Genomic DNA, 27,950 nt, shown 5'->3' on the forward strand with positions numbered 1-27,950 from the left:
AAGGTATATTTAGAACCCAATTTACTAAAAGAACTTCTTTAACCCTTGCTAACTTAAGCATCGGAGTCCCTTGCAAGTAACACCCTTCACCTCTTCATAAACAATTCGGACAGATTCATCTTCGTTGGAGAAGACGTCGGACATACCACTCCAAGGTATTTGGACCTCACATTTAAGCCTAAAACAACCAGTTTCATGTAACTCTCAGGACAATACCTATGAAAAATAAATAAATGACTATTTAAACTAAAAGATTTAGAATGAAGACAAATTTATTAATGAATGAAAATATTTGAATACTTTTGTTATATGAAAACTCTATTTGGTGGGTATAAACTTTATTTTGTTCATTTATAGATAGATTGTAAAGAATATCTTTTTTTTTTTAAACTTCTTTCTTTTTGTTATCTACATAACTCAATTCTGTTGTGTCACAAGTGTTAAACAAATTTGAATTCAAATATTTGGCTTCTTTGCTGGGGTGATTGTAGAGATGAGAATCATGCTACTAGAAGACTGAACTATGATTTTGAAAGAACTACTACAAATGAAGAAATACATGTAATGAGAGATGGCATCACAAAGTGGGAGAGGATGGAAGACCTAACCCTAGACTAGATATAGTGAGAAAGGAACTTATAATCAGAACTCTCTTTAGTTGCTAAACACCTCCAAACAGTAAACAAATAGAGGTACCACCAGACGCTTCAATCATCAAGATACGTTGGAGATGACCTACTGCCATTGCACCAGGCGTGTGTAGGGCCTAAAAATCAGACAATGTTAAGTGCCTCCAACAATCCAACATGTGTGGACAAATATAACAACACATTTTTGTTCCCATGAATGTTCTCTATTTTATTTGATGTACGATGTAGCGAATACGTTATAAGTTCTTTTTTTTTTCCTGTCAGAAAGGTAGGTTGGATAACTCTTCTTTTTTTTTTTTTTCTTGTTCAGTGGTTGGATAACTCTCAACTCTAAGCATTATAATATCACAGCACTCACTCACATTACATGCGTACACAGTCACACACCCAACACTAAGAGCTTTCCAATTTCCATCCACTATTAGTGTCAACCAAATTTCAAACCCGAGTACACTTATTGCAAGGCAAAGATCATAACTACTAGACTAAGGCCTTGCATGCGGGAATATATTATAACATGACTTCCCCGGTCATCAAGGGTAGTAGAGGTGCTCCATTTGCCCTCATGATGGTAGGAGCAAAGAATAGGTCAATAAGAAGCGGCTCCAATGTTATAACTATCTTTTAAGCGGCATTTGAATAATGTCTTTTCTGACAAAAATATAGTAGTAGATACAAGAACATAAATACAAAAATTTCCTATCTCGGGAATAGAAAATTCATGTATTTTTTTTTTTTGTAGTTTCTAAAACTTGAGCCAGAAAATATGTCTGTCTCTTATCTCTATATTTCTATATCAAAGCCAAAATCTAAACTCAAAAGAGTAGGGGGACATGGGCATGTGGGGAGGCAAATACTTTAAAATGTCAAGGCATCCTACAGATGAGGAACTCAGCAGCTTAAATCATGAGGGTTGGATTAGGACACAAGTGAGGACGAAGAGATTGGAGGAAAGAGATCAAGAAATATGAGGTGCACTACACTTCTTGGTGCATCACAAACAAAAGCCGTCAAACAAAATTCATCAATTTTGGCACTTGGTTGAGTAAAAGAAACAAAATGATTAAAGGAAGACAAAGAAAAGATATAGAAATACGGTGAAAGAAATTGTAAGAAAAAGAAAAGAGATTGTTCAATCCTGACTAGACTTCCTATGTCCATCTTATATAGCTCTACTTCTAAGAAATTTTAGTTCATTAAGCTGTAACAGGAAGACAAAGATCTGAAAGCTATAGTTGTAAAACCAGTAAGCCAAACAGATGTAGAATATGCAATACTTAATGATAATGATAAACTTCAATACATTGTTTGGCTTTCCAATGATAAAATAAAATAAAATAAACTTATGTTGGCCAATAAATTTCAAGAACCCTGCAATTTTAAGCTTTCCAATTGTTCTCGTGCCGAAACCTGAGATCAGGAAATGACAATAACCGGTTTAGCCATAGTCCATGAGCCGCATTCAATACTAACAGTATAACTCAAATTTCATTTACATATAACAGCAAAAAACAAGTTCGAATGTTCAGCCCACGTTCATTAAATGATCTTAAATAATCATTGGAAGACCTCAAATGAAGTAAACAGAAACAGGGAAGGCCATCACAGTACCATTAATGCAAGCAGAAACATTACTTAGTAACCTTTTGGCTTAAATTTATATACCTATCTTATCGCATACAAAACTATTCAACACCACATCCATTTTATTAGATCAACCACTTTGATATTAATCCACAGATACATTTTTCTGAAATCTCTATGCTATATCTTATAATATTTCAAATTTATATATTATAATGAAAAGGTATTGACAAAAAACTACTGCTTATATGAACCATTCAACACCATTTAGCTATTTGTTTTATTAACTTTTTTTTTTTTCATTACTATTTCATAAACAGATGGAATTCTTAATTTGCATGTAAAACATCTAAATAAAAGTAAAATATATCGAACTACATATTCTCCAAAAATGAAATCAACAGAAAAAATTGACTCTCATAATTTGTAAATACAGCAGTTCATCCAAATCAATGAATGCCCCACAAAATTGCAAAACAATATTTGGGAGACTCCGATTCCAACAGTGCATACTTTCTATACAAGGTTTTAATGATAAATCCATAAAATAAAAGTTATAAAAACCAAGAATATCAGTAAGACTTACTTGTTCTAACTTCTGATCATTATCCTTCAGTGCTCGTAGAAGATGAATTATGCGGTATTGAAGTTTTTCATTTTCTGCAGCAAGCTTCTGGGCCTGCAATTCAAATCATTGGTAAAATGAAAGTAAGCTTAACCCCTCACAAAATGAAAAAAATATATACATAAGCCAAAAATGAGTATAACCTTCTCCTTTTCTGAAATTAGGTCTGCATTTGAAACTTCTAGCTTTGACTGAAGATCATTTATCGTTTTCAAGTGTTCCTCATTTCCAGCATCTGAGCAAGTTTCATATTATTCCTAACTTAGGCCCATAACCTCTGAAAGACTTGAATCTAGAAATATTATTCTTAGTGCCAAGTACCTTAGCACCTACCTTTTCTAGCATTTAAGGAAGCTTCAAGTCTTTGTAAGCGAGCCTACAATTTGAATAAGTGGTATTAGAGTTGTAAAAATCCTTCAGTAATTTCTCATGTATAAAGTCCACTATGATAAGTTTCATAGTTTTGGATTGGCACAGATGAAAGACAAACACAAGGACATAACTCATAAGGAATGAAAGCTTTTTTATTTTTAAAACAATGATACTACTTCTCAATGTTACTCGATGTTCATAGACAACTTTCTGCCAGTTCCAACGATGACATTTAATTTCAAAATATTCTTTTTCCCTTATAAGAGTGCCAAACCAAACCACAAAGTAAAGAGCCAAAGTTTCATGCAGTTGGCAGTACCATAATTCTATGTTAGAGAGTATAGCAAAAACTTAATCCCATTTCTGCACAAGACATAAGCAAATTGGCGGAAGCAAATGAAAGAGACTTTCTGGCAGCGATCCTTTTCATAATATTGCATGGACCGGTTCAGAGCTGATACAAAGTAATACAGTCTACTTTACACTCAAACGAAGTTCAGTTGCACATAATCTGGCTTATCTCAATCAAAATTGTAACTGAACACCTGCGAGTAGAGTAGCCCAAGCATTGATTACACTATAGCTTTAATAGTATTCTAAGATAATTCTACTCCAAAAGCTAGATCAATAATGTAATGTTTGAACTGATTTGGGTTGGTGAAGTGATCAGTTCACTCGTTCGCTTAAAGAAGTGTGGAGGGTTCAAATGCTACCTTGTGTATGCAAGCAACCCAGTGGCCAGACAGACCCTTAAGTAGACCTAAGATCCGCGGCAAATTAATCCTTGCCCTTCGGGGATATCGTGATAAATGAAAAAATATATATATATAATGTTTGTTGCTTATAAAGGTTGTCTAGACCATATACTTAACTGAATTGCAACTACAACAATTAATAACAAAAGAAGAAAGCCAAATGGGATGGAAGTACGGAACAGCTGTAAACACGAAGAATGAACCAGTATCTGGGATAAATAAATAAATAAGTAAAAGGTTAATTTGAATAAAAACTCAACGGACTAAAATTGCGAATGTAGTGTGGCAAAGTGTCAACTATCTTTTAACAAACTCCATTAGAATACGTGTTAGTCAAAGGATCAACTTTATTACTTGGATGTCTCGATTGAACTACGCAAGTTCTAGCCTGCGATGAAGATAATTCTAACTTATTACATTCGCGTTTTGCCTAATTGATTTTGAAAACTGAAAAGAGAACAAAGCACACGTTGCTAAAACGCATGAATTTGAACGAATAGATCTATTTATTATAGGAAGTACCGAGAATCAAAGTAAGCTTTAATTAGAGTGAAAGAGCAAGGGGTTTTGGGTGAAAGTGATTCTAACCTCTGCTTCAGAAGCTCTCTGATGAAAAGGCTTTAGTATCTCGTCGAGGTTGTTTAGTTTAGCGGACTCCCCCATTCTTAAGTTTCTAGCGCAGCCTCCACCACCCAATTATATAGCACTGCCCGCCCAGAACTGAACGCCCCTCGCAAATTCTTAAATTAAAGTGACGAATAGTAAAGGACTAGGCAGATGCTAAGTTGCTAACATGATAAACAACTTAATTAATTTTTTTTAAACAATTAATATTTATATTTATTATTTTTTATCATCAATTATTAATATTTAAAAGTATAGGATAAAATATGTTGTTGGATTAATAGACTAAAAAATTAGACTAGATAAATTAAATTTATAGTTAAATAATGACTAAAATAATAAATTTTGATGGCTCCATAATATTTTTTTAAAAAAATATAATAAACCTATGATAACTATTCTCATATTATTAAATTTATCTAAAAAATTTTAAAATGCAATAAAATAATTCGTTGTTAAATATATATTTTTAAAAAAAGTTAGAGATCTAATTTTGATATAATTTTTTATAGAAATAATTAAATATTTTTATTTTAAAGTTTAGGTTAAATAAATTTATTTTGAATAGACATATATTTTTACAAATATAAAATTATTTATCATTTATAAAAAATATATATTCTGTTATTTTTATCGTATTTTAAAATATTTTGCGAATATTGTTTTCTTAACCATCTTTTATTTGCAACAAGGCAAAAGCCTAGAAAAACTAATTTACACAAACACTGAGATAGAGAAAGACATCTCCCTAATATGTAATGTCAACACAATTGAATGAAATCAATCATACTAGGAAGTAAATCATAAACAACTAAATAAGGAATCTGCTATATTCAAGTTTGGATCTATAATTGGACAAGCTGCATGGGAGGTATGTAAATGAACAACACTAGCAAATATCTAAGGCTATTACTAGAATCTGTTTCTATTTGAACGTTAATATATCCTCCTTGGAAAGTAATGAAAATTCCAAAAGAAAATACTCCAAAATTTGAAGTAAACTATCATTTCTAACCACGAAAGTTAAAAACGTTGATATATTTATCTATAAAAAAAATTATCATATATATCCATGAAACATAAACTTTTACTAACAAAACAATCCAAATCCAAAAATATTATTTGAAATTTTTAAATTACTCTTTAATATAACCCATTCCTAATTTCTCCTCTTACTCCACACCACCACTTTTTCAATCTCAAACTTCACCACCATCGAAATTCTTTCTCACCACCACCCTAAACTCTAACTACCACCATTACTCAAGTACAAACTTCAACCATGTCTTACTGTAACTCCATTGAAGGGGTAGCAGATGTAACGTCATAGGATACAAGTCCCAATCCGTTTCCACATTTGGGAACAAACCCATAACTTCGAATATGCATCACATTTCTCCGCCACTCCATCCAACCAAATCTTTGCTCGGCAGTGACAGCGACAGACTCCTGCTCTCCTTCCTCGTCACGGTTCTTCCTCCCTCACTGAACAACGTCGACAACGATGGTGGCAGTGACACCCACCGGTGTCGTCGCCCTCTCCTCCTTCTCTGATCTCTTACGCGCTCTCTTCCTTCCAAACCAGCGACAACAACAGTGACAGACTCAATCAATGGCGGCGACAGACGGGACAGAGCCAGCAGCAGCAAGGCGCAACGGTGGTGACAGCTCCCCCTTCCTCGGTTCTGGCTCGCATCTCCGCTTCGGGCTCCCTCAACAACCGCGACGATGATGCGATAGTGGCGACGAGTCCCCACATTGCCAGTACGGTCTCCCTCCCCCTCCTCTTCTCTTCTTCTTCCTCGGGTGGGTGTGTGTGAGTTTTGGAGGGACAGCGGATGGTGGTTGGGTGAAGAGGGTTAGGGTTAGAAACTTTTCCATCTAGGGTGGCTGGGTGAAGGGGTGGTGGTGGGATTTGAGATTAGAAAAGTGGTGGTAAAGATAAGGGTAATTTAGGAATTTTATGTAATTTTTTAGTGTTTGGATAATTTTGTTGTGCGGAACCCATATTTCATGGGTACAAATGGTAATTTTCTTTTACTATAAGTATATATGTCAGCGTTTTTAACTTTCGTAGGTAGAAATAGTAGTTTACTCTCAAAATTCTACAAAAGTAATTGAGTAATATCCAAATTTGTATTATTGACAGGGATGTTCATGAATCAGATTCGATTTGTATATCTCCGGTGTTTATCTTATTCAATTTAAAAATTGCGGATATTGATCCGATCTACATACAAATAGGATCCGATTGTAGATTTTAAGTATGTATCAGCATATCCACGGATTCGAAAAATAAATAAGTAAATATTATTTTTATGTTTTATTTCAATTAATAATTGTCATATATGTTATATTATTTTATATTTATTATTTATGAAAAGTATGTTTAATAATACTTTTAGAGTAAATATGTTTAAAAGTGTAGAAAAAAGAGATTTTATTGATATTTTAAAAAAATAAATTTTTTTAAATATTTTTATGTTTTGCAGATATATCCGATATCCGATCCAATCGATCCGCAAATGTGCGGATCGGATCCAAGCTTAAAAATCGCGATTGGATCTGATCCGATGATTTTAGCGTGGATCGGATCGAGATTTTGGCTATATCTGATCCAATCCACGTTCACCCCTCACTACAAGAAAAATACTGAATAACGTCGGATTTACCATAGGACATTGACAATAAATTCGTCGGTTACAAAAATTACCGTCGGATTCAGTTTTTTGCCAGTAATTTCGATGGTAATAATTGGAGGGAAAAACAGAAAAAATAACACGATCATTATCGTCGTAATTACTGGTAAAGCTCAATTAATGGAACGCTATGTTTTGGTCACGCACAATACATTATCATCGGATTTATCCGCCGGTAATCTTGCTCTATTCCCTTAATTTTGAAAGTCCTACTCTCTCTCTCTCTCTCTAAACCTCTTCTCCCTCTCTCTCTCCCCTTCAAACTAACTTCAGTAACCCTCTCTGCCAGTGCCAGTGCCACCAATAGCCTCCAAAGGATCTCCTCCCTCTTCTCCGCCATTGACGCTACCCCAAAGTACCCTGACTCGCATCCCTTGGTGCGACCCTTTTCTCTCCCTCCCCCATCCTCGAAGCGCTTCTCTCTCCGTCCTCCTCCACAGTGCCAGGCACCAGTAGCTTCCGCCGTCTTCCACACACCAACAGCCGCCATCGTCCTCCACGTACAGCAGTAGCACGCACCAGACGGTATTCGATTTAGTTTTTTTATTCTGTTTTGATTTAGGGTTTTTTAGTTCTATTTTGATTTACGGTTTCTAAATTTTCTTTTCATTTAGGTTTTTTTAATTCTTTTTTGATGATTTTATTTTTGAAATTTTGTTTATGATTTTGATTTTTTCGTTCATCATTCTCTAGTTAAATTTCTCTTCTTTTTTATTTTTTAATTTTTGTTTTTAATTAGGAGTTCCTATGAAGTTGATTTCTTTCTTAATTACTGGTGAAGTCGTTCTTTATTGTTAGATTATTTGATTTAAGGTAAGTTGTTAGATTCTGATGCTTTTACTATTTAAGCTTTTTTTATTCTTCAGCGATGACCGCAATCAATTTAATTCTAGGGTATCAATTTCGTCCAATAGATGTTGAGCTGGTTTAGTACTTTTTGAAAAGGAAAGTTTTGTGATGTGACTGTTGAACTTGATATATGCAAGTATCCACCATGGGATCTACCAGATTTGCAATCTGATTTCATTTGATTTAGTAGAGTTCTGTGTTTCTCATAGTTGTTTTTAACTTGATGATATTTTTCAGATCATTCTTTGCTTAAAATTGGATATTTGGAATGGTAATTCTTTTGCCCTCGAGAGAAGAAGTATTCGAGCGGAGGGAGGATGAATAGGGCCATATAATGTAGGTATTGGAAGACTATTGGCAAGGATAGATCCCTCGAGAAAAAGAAGCTTGTTGTAGGCTTGATAAAGACTTTGATGTTTCACAAGGGTAAAGCGCCTAAGGGAGATCGAATTGATTGGGTTTTGCATGAATATCGAATTTAAGATAAGGACCTTATTGATAAGGGTGTTCAATAGGTAACTGCTGATTTCTCATTAATAAAAATTAAATGTATTTCCACTTTGTTGAGACTGAGAAGATGAGCGAAAACTAGTGCTCACGGATTCTAGAAAGTACACCGGATCATTCAAGTAATACCATGACGAGTGGATATCGTTCCCACGAGGATTAACGTATTGAGGCAAGCAACATGTAATTAAATATCTAATTAGATAGATCAAACCTTAGTTTTTGGATTATGGATCTTGAAGAAAAAAATAGAATAAGAGAATTGGGAGAATGCTTGAAGTTAAAAGAAAATTAATATATGAGAATGTTGAAGGCCTCAGAGATGTTTGATGCTTGGAAAAACAATGCTTATGCTTTCTTATTTAATTCATGTAAAAAAATTTTCATAGCAAATTATTTACAATCAAATCGTAATTTCTTAGTGATTTAATTTTTCTAAACCCAATTAATCGTCAATCCCTTGATCAACTAATCGAGACGAGAGGTGAAGAATGGTTTCGATTTTATTGCCATACAATCTTTAAGAACTATCACTAGCCAAATTATATGCACGTACTCGAACTAGCTCCAGATAAGTAATGATTATGAGATGAGTTTTAAGCTAATTCCGAAATTAATTTTCCTAAATATAAATCAGAATCCAAGATAGAATTATAATATTTTCTAATAGTTCTAACCTTTAATCATGAAGAACAAAACTCAATCTTGAAAAAAGTAAATAAGTATGAATTAAAATAAAGAAAACACTTACATTATTAATCCTAAAACCAAATAGAGCTTCTAACCTTCAACAGAGGAGGTTTAATGAATCATGAAAAAAAAAACTAATCATAATGATGAGAGAGATGTGTGATCCGATGGATATTTCTCTGATAATCTCTCTTGTGAACAAGGTTTACTTATTTATATCCTAAGTTCTATCTACAATTTAATTCAAAACTAACCCTAATCTTATCTTTAGAAGCTAACTTTCTACTTCAAATTCAAATCAAAACCATAATTCAAATCTAATTTAGAAACAAATTCTAACAACCAAATCTTTATATTTCTAAAAGGAATTCATGATAACTGCTAATCTTCTTGAATCTTGAATCATAAATCTTTAGATGTTGATTAAGGCTTCTAATGATTTTATAATTGAACTTGGGCCTTAATAAATGTTGCATCTGGGAGTTGAGCTAGGGTTGCACACTGGGCTTAGAGTCTTGAACTTTGGGCATGGCCCAATTGCACCTCCATTGAATCAAGGCCACCGGGCTCGCATTGAGGGAAGCCGGGCGTGCGTGTCCAAAATTGGAGAGACATCGGGCTTGTGAAGCCTTCTGCCAGGTGTGCAAGGAAGGGAAGGACGCCGGGATGTGTGTTGAGCTGTCAGGCATCCATGTCTTGAAGGCTTGGGCGTTCAGTTTGATTTCTTTGGGCTTGGTTTTGTTCCTTTGGGCCTTGTTGGACCTTCCTTAACTGTATTTGTATTTTATTGCTAAAAAGCTTTAGTTCTTGGTTATTTTGAGATAAAAACTCCTAAAAATACAAAAAAAACTAACATAACTCCAAATAATTGATTATTTATGAAATTTCACTAGAAAACATAAGAAATTTGATTAAAATCTAAGAAAACGAATGAAAAAGAATCCTAAAAACTGCTTAAGATAATGTGTCATCATAAGAAAATATATGTTAAAATATATACTACTAATTATTGTTATCTTTAGTATTTGTGCTTTTTTGCATATACGGGGATATCTAGGAATCTTGGAAATATAGGTTGAAATATATATGTGCTCTTTGCTGATGAGTATATTTTAATACATGAGGATTAACAAATTTTTTATAAAAATTAATACTTAAGTTTACCGTCGGATTTATTGGGAGAAAAATCCGACATAAAAATTTTCCAGTGAAAATTTTTTAATGGTAATTGCCGGCAGACAAAAAAAATCCTCCGATAAATAATTACCGGAGAGGTTTATGCCGTCGGATTTATTCCAACAGTAATTTCGATGATAAACATATTATCAATAAATTTTTTTTGATAAATCCGCTAGTAAATTTGACATTACCTAACGAATTTCTTGTAGTGCCTAATTATTATCATTGTGATCCCGAAAGATGCCATCGTATGTTGTCGATCCCTAATGAATAATTGACTCATTTGTGTTAATATTCACACAAAAATTTTCATGGAAGATACCAAGCTATGAGAATAATTAAAATTATTTGACATTTCATTTAGAAATTTGCCGAGAGAACATCTATAACTTTAGAGAGAAGTTTGAGAGAAGAATTTTGTCTTGTATTTTTTAAGACTCCACTGCACCACCTTTTACTCATTACTTCCTCTGCCATCCCATAATTATTATCATGAATAACATTAACAACAACCATAACTCTCCCCCCTAATATGGCCCTCAATGCCACTGTCAGGCCACACTCGCTCTCTTTTCTCTTCTTCAGAATCTCTCTATTTCAATATTTTAGTTAATTTCATTTATTTTTTTCTTTGTCTTTGTTGTTATGTTATGGTTGATAATAATTTTGAATAAAATTAGAATTAGATGTGTAATGATGGAAACATGGTGTAGTGGAAGAGGGAGAAGAAGGATTAGAGGTAGAAGTGGTTAGACTTCTTTTGATAGAGACTTGTTTAGATAGAGGAAGGAATGGTGAGGTTTAGTGGTTGATAATATGGGTGGGCATGGTTTAGATTTTTAAAAATTTAAATTGCATCCACTTCATAACTAGTTTTGCAGTTTATAAAACTAAATTAGAATTGAATTTAAAAGGGAACCGGTTCTAAACTAATTTGAAAAATAAAAATCGATTTTAAATTAGTTTAAAAATTCAAAACTAATTTTACTTACAAATCGACTTTAAATTCAGTTTTTTGAAAATTCAATTTTAAAATTAGATATTTATATCGAAAATCTAGTTTTAAATTCGATTTTTCTAAAAATTCGATTTTAAAACCATATTTTTAACAAAAAAAATTCAATTTTATACTAGATTTAGAAATATAATTTTCTAATCAAATTTTTTCTACGAAAAGTCCAATTACAATCTTAACTCCTCTACTCTCTATTACACCGACTCTAAAATCGTAACAGGATTTACAGAGGTTTAGAAGGCTCGAAAATTAGTTAAAAATACAAAAATTCATTTTCTGCAAAATAAGGTGGTCATGTGTACGCATACCACCTCTTTCATACGTAGGATGTTAAAAATTTGGAAAGTCGCATACGCAGACCACCTCCCGTGTACGCGAGAGTGTTTAACAGAAAAGGTTTCTCGCGTACCCATGCCAATTATGCATACGCATGATGTTAAAAATGCCATGTTTGCGTACACGAGACAGTGCCACGTATGCGAGACTATTGGGTAGAGCCAGATACTCGCGTTGCGTGACACCTCCACATACGCATGCATATCAGAATCCAGAAAATGCTGATATGCTGCAAAAATGCAGTTTTTTTATCAAAACTTTAAATGCGCATAACTTTTTCGTTAAAAATTATTTTTCAAACATTCTTGAATGATTGAAAAGATCAATAAATAAACTTTTATATAAATCTTGTTTTGTTAAATTTCCAACTTTAAGTACCGAGTTACGGTTCACCGAAGTTGGCCAAAACCAATTTTCGCCAAAAAACAAAGTTTACCAATTTTTTCAAAGATTCACAAGCCATATCAATTTCTACTCAATATAATACCTCCCAATCATCCCAATTCACTCATTTGATATCAACCAAGTTCACGCCTACTTAAATTACATATTACAGCTCTAAATTCTCATTTAACATCTCAAATCCTCAATTCTGCTATTCTCACAAATCATTACCAAATTCCACATACTCAATTTCATAATTACCATTTCAAGCTTGTGAATCAACATTCAATACATTCACCAACTTACCAACTTACCTTTCATGGCATTTGGCCCAAATTCACGGCCTCTGGACCAACATTCATTAATTCTATTCAAATCAATATTTTATTAATTCAACAGTTCATTCAATCATCAATTCATATCGCAATCTCATAACTCATAACAACCAATCACCAATCAAAATCAAATCCAACACTTCATCAATTACAATATTTTAATTCCATTCAATTATACAATTCATTCCTATTCCTAGGGGCATCTAGCCTAAGACTTTATGTCACATTACATGGTATTTAAATGAAACGTAAACCGTACCTTAGCCGATTTGTCTCCAAGCTCAAAATCACCACATTTCAAGCTTCCAAGATTTCCAATCAAATCCAATAAGTTGCATCCACCAAAGCTTTATTCCAGGTACTCTAATTTACCGATTTAACTCTAATTTCACATAAATTCAATATAATACCATACAATGTACCAAAATCAAACACCGGAGTTTACTAATTCATCAACTCACAAGGATTTAGTGATTCTTTACCTTACCCACGGATGATTGGGGCGAAACCCAACAATTATCCAATACTAGATTGTACCTAAACAATAAAAATCATGAAAATCTCTCAATATTCAAACCAAAAACGTGAATATGAATGCAAGGAAGAACTGGGCACAAAAATAAGAGTTTTTTACCACTTTATTCAGATAGAATTGAGGAGCTCGGCAAGGTAAATGCGTGCCGCAAACGGTGCTGCGATCGAAACTCTAGAGAAAAAGTTATGGAGCATTGAAAATCAAAGAGTTAGGGTTTCTCTCTTATTCCCTCTCTTCTCTTCAATTTAGTGTGGAACACAATGAAGGGGTTTTGGTTGCTGAATTGCACATGTGTATGGCTTATATAGTGTGGGCTTAATCCCAACTTGGGTCAAGTTCACTCGATTTAGTCTGTTGATCAAACTTTGAGCCAAAACCTTTAAGATTAGTATTTTAATTTAGGTTTAATTACTCTGTTGGTCCCTATAGTTTCACGAAATTTTTAATTAGGTCCCTATACTTTTTTTCTTTTCAATTGGGTCTCTATATGTTAATTTTTTTCAATTAAATCTCTAATGTGACAAAAATGTCTAAAATAACAGAATATTCTCTTAAAAAATGAATATTTTCTTTTTTAGGATAGCAGGACACTCTTATATTTGAAAAATTCCAAAAAAACTCTTCTCACTTGACTCCACACTCATATATCCTTCGCCCTAACCTCTTTATTGAGCTCTCTTCGGATCTGCCGCACGGTGCCCTCTCGCCGTGCCTCCTCCTCTCGATTTTCCTGTCGTGTCTCGTCCCTTGTATTCTACTCATCCCTTGTATTTCGCTGCGCCTCTGTCCCTCTGTCCCTCGCTACGTCTCGCCTACATGTCGTCGTGCCTCCATGCTTGCATGCTTCCCTTGCCTCGCCGTGCTGTGCCTCCGTCCCTCCGTCACCGCGCCGCCCCTCCATCCCCCGCGCTGCCCCTCTGTCCCCCGCGCCTAATTTCGCTGCCTTGCGCCTGCTCCTGTGGCTTCCATTTCAGATAAAGCCCAAGACTAGGTTGGATGCAGGGACTTGGGGGGTTGGCCTTGGTTATTGCATTTCAGCTGCAGTGGCTTGTCCGGATTGACTTGTTGTTGCAGTTAAAGGGAATTTTGGATTCTGATTTAATGCCATTGAAATGAGGTATATACTGCTGAATTCATGCTTATGTGGATTGATCCCTTATTTTTAGTTATATTTTCATCATCATATAATGAAATGGTTCTTATTTTAGTCTATACATTATTTTTAAGTAATAACCAGTATGAAAAGTGTATAAAATTGAGAATATAATGACTGATTTTGTGGATTTACACATGTCTCAAATACATGTTTATTGCCATTATCTTGAACTTGAATCTTCCATGAGTAATTTCTATGGGGCAACCCAAAATCCCAAAGTAATGGGAGATTTTTTTACTAGTTACTAGTGAGGACTGAGTACTGAGTAGTGGTAAAGGTAAATTATAAATGAATTTTGTTGTCCTAAATTTGTTGGGATTGTTTGCAAGAGTCCCTTATTCTGAAAACTAAATTTTAAACGAGTCTGTCACTCTGTGATTAACTGAAGTATAGTTTCAATTTCGATATATGCATATTAGCAAGCTCTCAAGGAGCAAAAAATGAGAGAAAGCAGAAGAGTGTTTTGGAGAATTCATATAGAGAAAAATAACACTGAATCTTGGTGCGTGCGTTATAATTCATCTTTATGTCTCTGATTCTCGTATGGTAGCTGAAACTATTGCAAGTTTGCAACTAAATCTAATTAGCTGATCTGAGTCATTGTACTACACCTACAAAATTAGGAGAACTATAGCAGTGTGTGTTTTATAATATGAGGTAATAACTTAATGCTTATCTTGTTGCTTTTGAGAATTGTCTTTTAATTAAGGTTTAGTGCTATTCATTTGATATTATTTGTTGTTGATTTGTGTTTTTATTAAAATTCTTAGAGTGTTTTCTGATGTTAAAATTTATCATATTTTGTAGGAAAATATTTCGTTGTGGCAAAGACGGTGTGAGAATGCATTGTATTCCTTGCTCATTTTTGGTGCTCGACGGCCTGTGTGTCACTTAGCATCAGTTGCAATGGAAAAAATCATTTTCAAGAGAGATGAAATATCAGTTTATGCTAGAGCAAGCAAGAAATTTTTTTCTGATGGAAAGAGGAGTGAACCTTAGAAAATTACTGGTCGATGACGGTTGATACTGTTTGCCATGGTTTAATCCAAGAATATGAAAAAAAAAATTTTGGACTGTTGCCTTATATGTCTTGTCTTTTATTAATACTTAAAAAATATGTATTTCTTGTTCTAGCTTGAACATAGGAAAAATTCATGCTTTTAATATACTTGCTTTTGGATTTTTGTCAGTTAAATTGGTTCTCTTGTTTGAGGAACTACATAAAAATTAATTTTGTAAATAATTTTAATTATTACTCTATCAATGGTTCTTATTACTATATGCCATATGCAAATTCTTTCATTATGTTGATCATAATTATACTTAGTGATGGAAACTGAATTTTATATATATTTATTACTATTATTTCTGTTTTATTTTATCCATTTTTTTATATTTTTCAGATAAGGTATTTTAAAAGTCAAAAAAATAAAGAGAATGTATTTTTAGTACAATTTATATATAAAAAAGAAAAAGAATGATAACGACAAAATAAAAAGGAGTATAGGAGTATATTTCATGTCGTAGAATCATTAAATAGGAATTATAGGAATATCTTTCCTTGAATATTTATAATTTCACCGAATTTTCAATTAGATCCTTATACTTTTTTTTTTCTTTTCAATTAGGTCCTTAGGGGTATACAAGTAATTTCACAATTCACTAATTTTTTTTTTACGTTTAACGTTAACAAGGACTAAATTGAAAAAAAATAATATATAGGGATCCAATTGAAAAAGAAAAAAAAGTACAGAGACCTAATTGAAATTTTAGTGAAACTATAGGGACCTGCAGAATAATTAAACCTTTTAATTTGTATTTTAATTATTTTCACTTTTAAAAATTGTAATTTTTAGTTTCTTAACCCTCTTCACCCTTAACTAACTGTCTCACTCGTAATGCCGAACAAACTTAAGCCGGTACTACCAGTTAATTTACCAATACGCGTTTTTATACATTTTTCGAAATACAATACATGTTTTCACTTGAAAAAATTTTCCGAATCCAAATATCATCGTTAAATTAATAAATTATGAATTCTTGATTCTCCAACCCTTTGATCCATATTTAATTAATTACTTATTTTAATTACTTATTTTAATTACCATTTAACTGGGATTTCACAGCAGCTAATTGTTATACTGTGCCATATCAGTTTTTCGGTTGTCGACTCATGCCTAAATTTGAGTCAAGGATCTGTATATAGCCCAGAATTTAATCTGGAGGTTCAAATTAGTAGAATTAGAGTCTCAAGAATCAAATTAATACACGGCGCAAATTTCGAAGACTACTTTAAAATCTTAGTCGTTATAAAAATGAATACCAAATTAATTAGTGGGTAAAAACCCAGGAATGAAATTGATTGCTATCTTCAAACTAATACATCTAGACTCATAAAAAAACTTCCTTGACAAATTCTTCTTGCTTATGGATACATGCACCCAAAACCAGTCCCCTCACCTCCTTCTTTACATAAAACAATCATGGTTTTCCAAGAAGTGAAGGCCTATAAAAGACATGGCTTTGTGCAATCTCAATGCGGTCACGGGGATCATTAAGATTCTCATCCCTCAGAGCCTGGAGAATAGCTTGTGATGATTGTTCCCTGAGAAATGCAACAGGAACAAAAATTATAAAGAATTATCCTTCTACTAAGAGCTAATTCTGTTAATAAAATATATAATATAAAAATAACTTTGAAAAAAAAATTAACAAAATATATGTTTTGCATCATTAAATGTTTCGAAGAATCAAATTACATGTTTTTGACAAGTTAGAGCATAATTACACGAGTCAGAGTTTTAAAAAATTGATTGTAAATTTTATGATGAGTATTATAATACAATATTTAGAACATTACTACTTTGGTAGTAGTATAAATATACATGCATTGACGTATTTTATAGGGTATCACAAATTGCCACATAAAATCTGAATTAATAGTAAGACTAAACCAAATAAGATAATATTGTAAAATCAGATAAAATTATACCTTGATATCAATATCTTATATAATGTCTTGAGGATTGGGCAGAGCTCAACAGGGGCAACAGGTTTGTTTTCTTCAGGGTGCAACACATTCAAGCTTGATTGGCTCAGAAGTTCAAAGAATGCCTTCACTGCAGACACACCCTAGAAATATAATATGCAAAATAAGTCACTATGCATAATCTAGTGCAAAAATTTAAATAGTATGCATGAAGTCATTGCTTAAACCTAAAATTAAAAGATAAAAAATAAATAATAAATAAATAACAAAGAACATGGCTCTATATCACTTGTTAGTCAACCGTCCCCTTGGCTCTATATCACTTGTTAGTTGGTATAGCTATTGGTTTCAATTTTACTTGTTCTAATTAAATTTGTTTTTCACTTTGTACCTATTGGTTCATAACTTCATATAAAGCGGGAGTGCTGATCCATAACCAATAATCTTAAAATGTTCTTGCAAGTTTTGATATTTCTCAACAGCATAAATGATTTTGAAATCACTTTTTTTTTTCTTCCCACGATATTCCTCCAGTTAGGTAGATCAAGGACAATCTGTTGCAGATCTGACCTTCATTTAAGAGTTTGTCATTGACCAATAGAGTGCTGCATACAAATGACAGGATTTAAATTGCTAACATTTTTAAAACCAAACGAGTGAGTTAACCACTTGATTATCCTGTATTTCCATTTGTGAGGAAGCTTTAAATAAACCTATATTTCACCTAAGAATAAATAAATAAAGCCAACAACCTACTCCTACAGTAGGACCAGCTCTTGCTATGCAATGCTAAAAGCATTCTTCATGAGGAAGTAGCACATTCTGTTGCATACATAAGACAACTCACAAAATTCCAAAGATGCAAGATTTGGCAAAAGCAAAGGCGTGTGGTTTGCCAAATGTTTTCAACTTCTTAGGAATCTTTTTTTGGAAATTCATGAAAAAAAAAAGCTATGTACATAAAAATTAGCCAACAAATCGGTTATCATGTATTTATGGATAAATATGTGTTGTATTTAATTCATCTTTGATATGTATTTTATATTTTAATATATATTCTATACGAATGGCTGATTTAGGAGTTGATTTTTAGTGTACACGAACATTGTTGTTCTTGAAAACATTATGTAAACTAGGTAGGCACAGAAACTTCAAGCTATACCTGAATCATTCCTTTGCCACTAATGATGTCACCCATGTCTGGGCTTAATGCGCCCTTAGCAAGCATCTGGCCATACCATGCATTACGCCCTTTTAACAAAGTCACGTAAGTGTCAGCCAATAATGGCCCTGCGAGTTTCTCAGGTTCTTCAGCCAACAGATGAGTGATAAATATCATCTCCGACGTGCAATGCGCGAAGTATACGGATTTACTTGTCGCACTCTCATTTGTAAGGGCAGCTACCATTCCTGAAAAGAGGGAAAGAAGAAGAAAAACCACACATATATTGTAAATCAGAAACCAAATAATGTTAACTTAAGAAAGTGATATTATTTGCCATTTTCCCACCAACAATAATGCAAAAGAGTAACTAAAACACTAGATACAGATCCAGTATTGCAAGATATGTTGAATACTATTATGAATGTGATGGTCTGGACGCTGGACCCTTGACACTGATAGAGTCAAAAGCTCAGTTTTCATACAAGAGGCTACAATAAAACCAGTAATTAGCAAACAAACTCTAACTAATATAGTAATATCTTTTTGGAATATGTTTGGAACCTTTACCACATGTGCCAATTCTCATTGTCTCATTTGTTTTATTTATTCTTTCAACAACCGTTCACAAGTGCTTTGTTAATTAGTTTTGCTATCAAGTTGGATAAGGAATTTGTTAACTTATATCAGTTACCAAATGAGAAATAATAGTGTTAAGGCAATTATATATCATCTTAATTACACTAAAACGAGAGAAGGAAGAAGAGAATGAGGTATTGATATCAGAAAAGATGCTAATTTCACTGTCAACTATATTATGTGCACACTAAAAACCACTATTAAGTTGACAAGGCAAAATTATAAAGCAATATTTCCCAACGCCTCTTTTAGCAAACTTGGGTATCAATTTTGTATATTTGAAATAGATAATTGGGTATACCTGCCCCAATTGCATATACATTTTTCAAGCCACCCATGACTTCATGAGTGATAAGGTCACTGTTGTCCCAGACTATAAAATGAGGTTGTCTTAGGAACTTTGCCAGAGGTTTCCTCCATTTCTCAGCACCACATATGCGAGCATTGGCATACTCCTTGTTGTAGATTTCAGATGCTATATTTGGACCCCCAAGATAAAGTATGTTCTCCATAGGCAATCCAGCTGTCATATATTGTAACTGAACAAGATTAGAGAATGTAAACTTGACAACTACAATATGCTAAATTACCGGCTTGATTTCAAAGAAAATCTAGACATCAAAATGCTGTGACCAAGCCAGAGGTTTCTCGCCTTTGATCTACAACTAAATAAGAACATGCTAAAGATAGAATTAGTGGAATCAACAGGCTTGTGTTGAACATGGTGATCAGAAAGTGGTATTAGGCCCTATATAAATAGTGTTATGCTACATGTACTCCAAATTTCACATCTAAAACCATTTTAAACTCTCTTTTCCAATTTTTTTCCAATTTTTTTATATAAATACAAGAATAACTAACTAATTAATGACTATGTTCTATCTATTTAATTAACACAATAATATCAATATTTCTAATAATTGACTGACATCGATCAAACGGTCAAAATAAACTTAGATATCATTTTCACATTCACTAAAATAAACTAGGTGCTTTATCCTCCCCGTAAAACATCAAAATTTAATCCCAGAGCATTCCATACACCCAACTGCAGGTGGATGTTATAATCTTCATTTAATCATGTTCGATTAAGTGTATGAAAACACCTTTTATTTTAGAATAAACCAGTCATTATTTTTTGGATTCTTCTTTTGGAAACTAAATGTCAATATAATCTTCTAGTAACTAAATTAGTAGTTTAAAGTAGAAAGCAATGCAATGAGTTTAATTTTGATGCACCTACAGAATAAAAAGTAATATTTTGTTTGCTAACGTTACATTACGTAATTAAATACACATATAAATCTGTTTTGCATTATCAGTACATGAAAATTAAATTCAGCAAGCAACATAGATGAAGAAAGAAAAACCTTACTTGCTTGGCTAATCATTTTGGTTGGAGTTATAATATGCGGAAGAGGATCCAGTGCAGCCTCTATACCCTTTGAAAGAGAGATTATGACAGGCATTGTGATCCTCTCCTTCCAATACTTACTAATCTCTTCGAAAATCTCGCGTGTCTCGGTAGAAGGCAAGCCATTGACAACAATATCAGCGTCCCAAACAGCTTCCTGCAAGTTAGTTACAACTTTCAAGGGGCAAAGAGGAGTTTCAATCATGTTCAAACAGAATCCATCTTTTAGAATCTCATCTGCAAGCAAAGTCCTGTCACCAAGCCTCGCCTCCACGTACTTAAGGTACGCGCAGCGCCGGATCAACCGCCGCAAAACGTCCTCTCTCGAGTTTATTACTTCAAAAAGATGTTCCGCCGTGGCCCTGTCCACCGCCCTGCCCGGCCTTCTCCATATCCTGATCTGAACCTTCTCCCGGAATTGTCCGTACGAATCTTGAAGCAATGCCGCGAAGACACTTCCCCAGGCGCCAGCTCCGACGCTAACGATTTTCAGCGGGTCACTGTTGGATTTTCCAAGAAGGCCACGTAGCTCCTCAAGCTTCTCCTCTAAGCAATTCAAGTTCTGAACAGATCCGTTACCGTTACCGTTACTGTTACGGTTACCGTTACTGTTGGAGTGAGCATCGGTAACTATTCCGGTAATGCTTCCTACCATTCTCTAAGAAGAAGAAAGAAGGCAAGAGATGAATGAAAAAAACTACTGAACAACCGAATTACAGTAAGTTTTTCAATGAACTTCAGTAGTTGAGACTTGATATTGTTATTTTCTAATTCAGTGGAATATCATACACCTTTTACAGTGGAATATCAAACGTTTTAAACTTTGGTTCAGCTTTTCCATTCTTTGATATGTTTATAATAAACTAATGAAAACCATTAGTCACCTGGTCCACAGTTAAGTAAAAAATAAAAAGAACTAAACAATATTTGGGATCTTCAGTTTCCAGAATTTCTCATTCAGAATAGAAATGTGAGTGGAGTTATTTGGGTTTCTAAGAAGGGGAGAAGATGCTAGAAGCCAAGAAGGGAAAATACAAAAACATCAAACTTCAAAACCAAATGAAACTTTGTTTTCTCCGTCTTGAGGTTGTTCATCTGCCAAACTGTAAAGACGCTGCTAGTTTTTTTATTTTTTTTAAAAAGGAGAAAGAAACTTTTTGTGTTGGAAGCTACAAAGCTGTGTTTATTCATTTAGATGGTTGAGGAAACAAAGTAATGAAAGGTGCATGAAGTGGAGGACGATACAAACTGAAATTTTTTCAAGGTTGAAACCAAAATATGCTTGTTTACAACAATTTACCATGCCAAAGATAAAAGAGAAAAGGGTGTTTTATAAATAAATTTAGGGTGTTAAATATAAAAATTTTATAGGTTTAACTAGCATGCACGATAAACTTACAATGAGTAAAAAAATTTAAATAATTTTATTTAATAAATACAAAATAAATATATTAAAAATTTATATTTTTAATAATTTTTTAATTTATAAATTTAACATGTGTTCTTAAAATACAAGATAGATAAATCAAAATTTTATATCACAAAACTAACAAATTTGTTTTAATATATTTATTGTATAAAATTACTAAACTTTTCAACATAAATAATAGTGTTTTTAACAAAACCCTATTATAAAACGCTTTTAAGGTTTTGTAAATTCAATACTTCTTTATTATTTTTCTTAATTTGTGTAACTATTCAAAAGTTCAATGGAGTAATTGTTATGAAAGAAAGTCTATAAGTATAATTACTTTTCTACAACACGTATTAAATATTGTTTTAAGAATTTACCATTCTTTTTTATTTTTCCAAAATGAAATTGCAAAATACTAATGAGTAATGGGGCAGTTTGGTTAAATCTTGTTGAAGGCATTAAAGGGTTAGCTAGAAGCTCTTACCAACTTTCTTACGTGGTCATTAAATATTGGATGACTTTTGCCTGACATCTTCAATACCACTATATCCGTTGCCCGTTGGTATTGCCGATCACGATGTCCTAGTGTGGACGGACCTTAGTCTCGTCGGATGATGATAAGAGCTCCATATTTTAGAAATTTCATTTTGAATTAATTGCTAATAGGACCGTTATAAATTTGATGTCATAACTCGGCATTATATATAATAATTTGGCATTATATACCATAACTCGACGTTATACGTTACAATCATACTTAACGGGACTACATCCTGAAATAAAAACGTCCGACTAGACAATATCTCTTATTAAAACTTAATAACTATTCTTCAATTCAAACGATCAACAGAAATGTAACCAACATTTTTTACCTCACCTATAAAGGCATCTTATCCTCAAGATATATATTGAATTCACAATATTAACTTAAACATCGGAGTGCCTTTTGTAGGTACACTCCCCCTTTGTTCATACTCTCCCAAGACGTGATATCTCTCTGGACACAGGCTCGGATCTTTCAAGTCTATAGCTCGATGTTGAAGGAAACAACTCGACGTTGACTCTCAGATACCGAGTTACGTCCAGGTTACGTACACAAGAATAATTGGCGCCCACCATGTGGCCGAAAACATAATTCTTTTCTTGTTTATCGGCCTCACTACTTCTCATTTGCCCATGGCTGATCTCCCTCCGCCTAAGAATGCCAAATCAAATTGCCGAGCTAACTAATGCTCGGATCAAAACCAATGATGCTCGTCAAGAACGAACAGAAGAACACCAATATGGCCCAACACACGTATCCGAAACTGCTCGGAATGAAGAAGGTCGACCTCAACAAAATGAAGATAGTCGACCTCAACAAAATGAAGAAGTTCGGCCAGAAAATGAAAATGCTAAGCCCGACAATTCTACTGGACCATTCACGGCCGAGGTGATGAATTTTGAGCTTCCCAAAAGGTTCACCTTACCGACTACATTAATCCCCTACGATGGGTTAGGAGATTCGAAGAAATATATCAAGAAGTTCAAATCCATAATGATAGTAAACGGTGCATCAGATAAAGTTTTATAACGTTGTTTTCCATCTTATTTAGACGGTCCTGCACTTGATTGGTTTTGCTCTTTACCTGCAGATTCTATTTCTCGTTTTCAGGAACTTGCGAAGCTTTTCGAGGAGCATTTTGCTGGCTCGACCATCTACCTGCATGATTCGGATTACCTGAACACAATCAAATAAGGTCAGATTGAAAGCGAAAGGTCAGATCGATATCAAGGAACTCTGACAAGACCAGAAAGAAGATAAACCCTAGTACAAAGAAGAAGAAAAACCACGAGAGAGTAAGAAAAATTTTAAGCTTACTCCCCGTTATGAATCCTATACTCAATTCAATACCAAGCACGACGACATCATCAAAGAGATCCTAAATTCCAAATTGATCAAACCACCACGGAAGGCCGGCAACTATCCAGATTCGAAGGGTGCAGACAACTCAAAGTAATGCACTTTTCACCAGAAGCATGGACATACTACTGACGAGTGTGTCATCGCCAAAGACCTTTTGGAGTGACTAGTTCGGCAAGGCCATCTTGATAAATACATCAGTGGCCATATACAACGGCGTGCCCCTCCCACTGGCGACCATAACTCGCCAGGACAGCACAACCGAGACAAAGAAAGGACGAATACAAGTCATCCTGAACAACTGAGAGGAGTTATTAATTGTATTTTTGGAGGTTTTGTAGGTGGAGGCGCTACAAGATTGGTATGAAAATGCTCTTATCGAGCTATGCTATCCATAGAAGCCAGTCCAATCAATCCTAAAACGCCTTCATATTTTCCTCAGATGACATTTCAAGCCTCCGACTTCAATACAACTCCAACAAATCTAGATGACCCTATTGTAATCTCCATCAAGTTAGGAGATCTTTTAGTTAAAAAAGTACTACTAGACCCGGGGAGCAATGTTGATGTTCTTTTCTATTCAACATTTCAGAAAATGAAACTAAGTAACAACATGCTACAACATTCCCCTGGAGACCTGGTCGGATTTTCAGGTGAAAGGGTCCCAATTTTGGGATCAGTGTGGTTGCAAACCACACTCGGTGAGAGTCCTTTATCAAAAACTTCAAATGTTCAATACTTAGTTGTAGACTGTTTTAGCCCTTACAATTTGATCCTTGGCCGACCTTTCTTGAATGAGTTCGGCGCTATAGTATCCACAATTAATCTCTGTGTTAAGTTTCATGTGCAGGTGACGAGCGGATAAATGTCGGTCAAGAATTACCAAAAGTATTTTTCCAAATTAACGTCGCAAGTATAGTCTTAACCGACAAGATTTTTGCTAGCAGAGTTAAAATGAGTGTCACAAATAAAATCAAATATCGGGAGTAGAATCCCGGGTCGTTTTCCCTAGGAGTTGACACAAGATGTAAATTATTGGTTAGGATTTCCTGGAGCTTTTCGGAGTTGAGAACAAGAAAAATAAATAACTAGAAATTAGAGCAATAGATAACTAGCAGGAGTTGGTAATTAATCAATATAAAAGGCCTTGGTTCGGGGTGAGAATAGAAATTTCTATCCTTATTATCTTCCCCAAGTGTGATGGTAAAGGCTCATTGCTCTCACTTAGTTATCTTCTAACAAGTGAAGGAAAGTCAAGTGAACACCACTAACTTTAGCTCACAAGTCCTAATCACTTCGTAGGGAAGAACAAAAGTTGGTGAGGTTCAAGCTAATTAGCAACCTTCAATTACCAATCAACACTTGATTATGACAATTAAAGAGGCTTCAATTACTCAACCCCAAATGAAGCAAGGAAATCTACTCCATTATCATGGATGATATTTCCTCAAACACTTGGTGAACAAAGATAAAAGACATGATAACAACTAGAAAAATAACTCAATTCAAATTACCACTAACAATAATCAACAATAGCAAAACAAGCAATAACAATGGATATGAAAATAACTCAATGCATTAACAAAATTCAAAGGTAACAAGATTCAAACATCCGGGGCTTCGAAAAGATATGCAATTTGCCATAGTGGCTGTACAGCTAGGCGACGCGCACGCGTGCATCTGCGAAATTTCAGACGTGCCAGCAATTTCTGGGCTGTTTCTGGCCCAGTTTCAAGCCCGAAAAACACAGATTAGAGGATGCAGAGTGAAGGAATCAAGATACACTTCTCATTCACATAATTTTAGGTTTTAGATGTAGTTTCTAGAGAGAGAGAGAGGCCCTCTCCTCTCTCTGTGTTTTAGGATTTAGGACTTCTAGGTTTATTTTTTTCCAATTCCAGGTTCAATGTTCCTTTAATTTAGTGTTCTTCTACTTTTATTTATTCTATTACTTTAGTTGATCTTCTTCTATTATTAATTTGTTAATGCAAAGAATAATTTTCCATTTAATTTCATTATCTGTTTGCTTACTTCCAATTAATTTGATTATTATGTCTTCTTTCTACTCCTTTTACATGATTGTAAAATTGGCATCCATGTCAATGGAGTAGGCTTCCAACTTGACTTTGGAGTTAGATTAATATTTGGAGACCCTTGAGTTGGAAGACTCAAGAGTTAAAAAATAATTGGAAATTGTTGGCTAGCTCTCTAGTTGCCAACGCTAATCCTTCCCAAGGGAGAGGATTGGGACTTGTGAATAGAAGTAGGCTCTCAACTTGACTTTTCTTCATTCGTTGAGGGACAACTAAGTAGAAACAACAACCTATTATTATTAATATTGGAAAATCCAACAAGGATAGAACTTCCGATTAATCTTTTCCTAGCCAAGGCTTTTCATTTCAATTGCATAAAACCTGTTGTTAATTTTTATTGCTTCAATTTATAATCATTTATGTGCCCATTGCCCAAACCCCAAATTTTCCAGAAAACTCATAACCAATAATAAATACACGCCTCCTTGCAATTCCTTGAGAGATGACCCGAGGTTTGAATATGTAAATCATGTTGCTTGTATGCGAAGTTTGTATTCGTAGGTTTTGATGAATGACAAACCAACAAACGACATGAAAGACAAACCAACAAAACAACTTGAATGAACAAGCATGTTGAAAGATCAACCAACATTCAACGTTGAGGAATGAAGAGTTGAAAGGACTTAGGTAACTTCTTGTTAAGAACCAATTGCTAAATCTCTCAACACACACTCACAAAATATTTTGATTATCATATCATATGCACATCTTGCAATTCGATGCTAGCCAAATGGTTTAAAACTTGTTTTCAAAGGTACAAAAGCATAGGAATTGACTCCAACAAGTTTGAGATCAATCCTAAGTATTTTGAAGTGATTTTAAGCCATTCTTTAAGGTTTGCATCGATGCACACTCATCTTGCACCGATGCAAAGCATGCAACGACTTGTTGCATCGATGCAAAGATGTTTTCATCGATGCAACCTAGCTGAAAATTCAAATTTCAGCTTCAAAGACACATTTGCATCGATGCAAATGATTCAAAAACATAAAAAAACGGCTAGTTTTGACAAAAAGGCTCCATCCCACTAACTCCCCAACGTTTCTAAGGTTTGGGGAGTCTATAAATAGATGGATTGAAGCCTTATTTCAAATACTTGAGAATTTGCAAACTATCTTGTTCATATTCTTTCATTCTACACATTTTTTAAGGTGTTATAATACACAATTTGAGAGAGCAATTTCAATTGGTTCAATAGTGCTAAACTTGTAATCATACACTCTTCTAGAGAGTACTCATTTCATCTCAACAATTCTTTGAGAATTGTTTTCTTGTACACTTCGTAAATTGGAGTGTGATCTCCAAGGTTGAGTCAAGAGTTATAAACACTATAGTCGGTGAGGATACCAAAGAGGTATACTAAGTACTCAAGGCAAATCTTAGAGAAGGTATCTCTAAGTGGAGTGGGTTAGTATACGAGTGGTGATCATATACCGTGAGGTGTTAGAAACTAAGGACTCGGATTGTAAAAGGTTTTGCGCGAGCAACTTGAAGCTTGGCAATAGTGGAACTTCTCAACTGCGATTGAGAAAGAAAGTGGACGTAGGACAAGGATTGTGCCAAACCACTCTAAATAGCGTTTGCATCTATCCAAACTCATCTCTTCAATATTATTATCTTTTACCTTTGAGCAAATAAATTGTGATCGAAAAGTAGCTTCGTAAGTACTTAAGGAGTAGCTTAAGTCCAATTGGTGAAAAGCTTGATCAATTTATTTGAGTTGGTGCCTATTGGAAAGTAAAAGCTCCTTATAAATGCTTAGCAATTGAGTTAAGCTCTTGGAAAAATACTAGTACAATAACACTTTTATATATTGTCCTTAAATTTCACAAAAAGATAAATTGTTGTTGCATTACTCAATTCACCCCCCCTCTTGAGTAATTGTGCATAGGTTCTACAAGTGGTATCAGAGCTTAACCCTTTGAAAGACTTAACCGTTTAAGGGAAAAGATCATGGCAAGCACAAGCTTTAACAACAACAACACTAGCGAAGGTAACTCAACCGCTACACCTCCTCTTTTTAGCGGAACAAATTACTCTT

General features: G+C 34.1%; 2 protein-coding genes across 2 annotated transcripts; both read right to left on the minus strand.

Moving 5' to 3' along the window:
- Positions 1-1,910: 1,910 nt before the first annotated feature.
- On the minus strand, positions 1,911-4,738 carry LOC107474568 (uncharacterized). The gene is made up of 5 exons (XM_016094188.3): positions 4,575-4,738; positions 3,193-3,235; positions 3,003-3,094; positions 2,821-2,913; positions 1,911-2,060 (listed from the first exon to the last, which is right to left on the minus strand). The coding sequence occupies exons 1-5, from the start codon at positions 4,647-4,649 to the stop codon at positions 2,013-2,015; spliced, it is 351 nt and encodes a 116-aa protein (XP_015949674.1). The 5' UTR covers positions 4,650-4,738; the 3' UTR covers positions 1,911-2,012.
- Positions 4,739-16,492: 11,754 nt separating this feature from the next.
- Positions 16,493-21,797, minus strand: LOC107474569 (glycerol-3-phosphate dehydrogenase [NAD(+)] GPDHC1, cytosolic-like). The gene is made up of 5 exons (XM_016094189.3): positions 20,461-21,797; positions 19,387-19,608; positions 18,447-18,694; positions 17,288-17,427; positions 16,493-16,900 (listed from the first exon to the last, which is right to left on the minus strand). The coding sequence occupies exons 1-5, from the start codon at positions 21,152-21,154 to the stop codon at positions 16,777-16,779; spliced, it is 1,428 nt and encodes a 475-aa protein (XP_015949675.1). The 5' UTR covers positions 21,155-21,797; the 3' UTR covers positions 16,493-16,776.
- Between the last annotated feature and the right edge of the window lie 6,153 nt (positions 21,798-27,950).

This window comes from Arachis duranensis, chromosome 3 (assembly GCF_000817695.3).
Source record: "Arachis duranensis cultivar V14167 chromosome 3, aradu.V14167.gnm2.J7QH, whole genome shotgun sequence".
In the NCBI taxonomy this organism is placed as follows: domain Eukaryota; kingdom Viridiplantae; phylum Streptophyta; class Magnoliopsida; order Fabales; family Fabaceae; genus Arachis; species Arachis duranensis.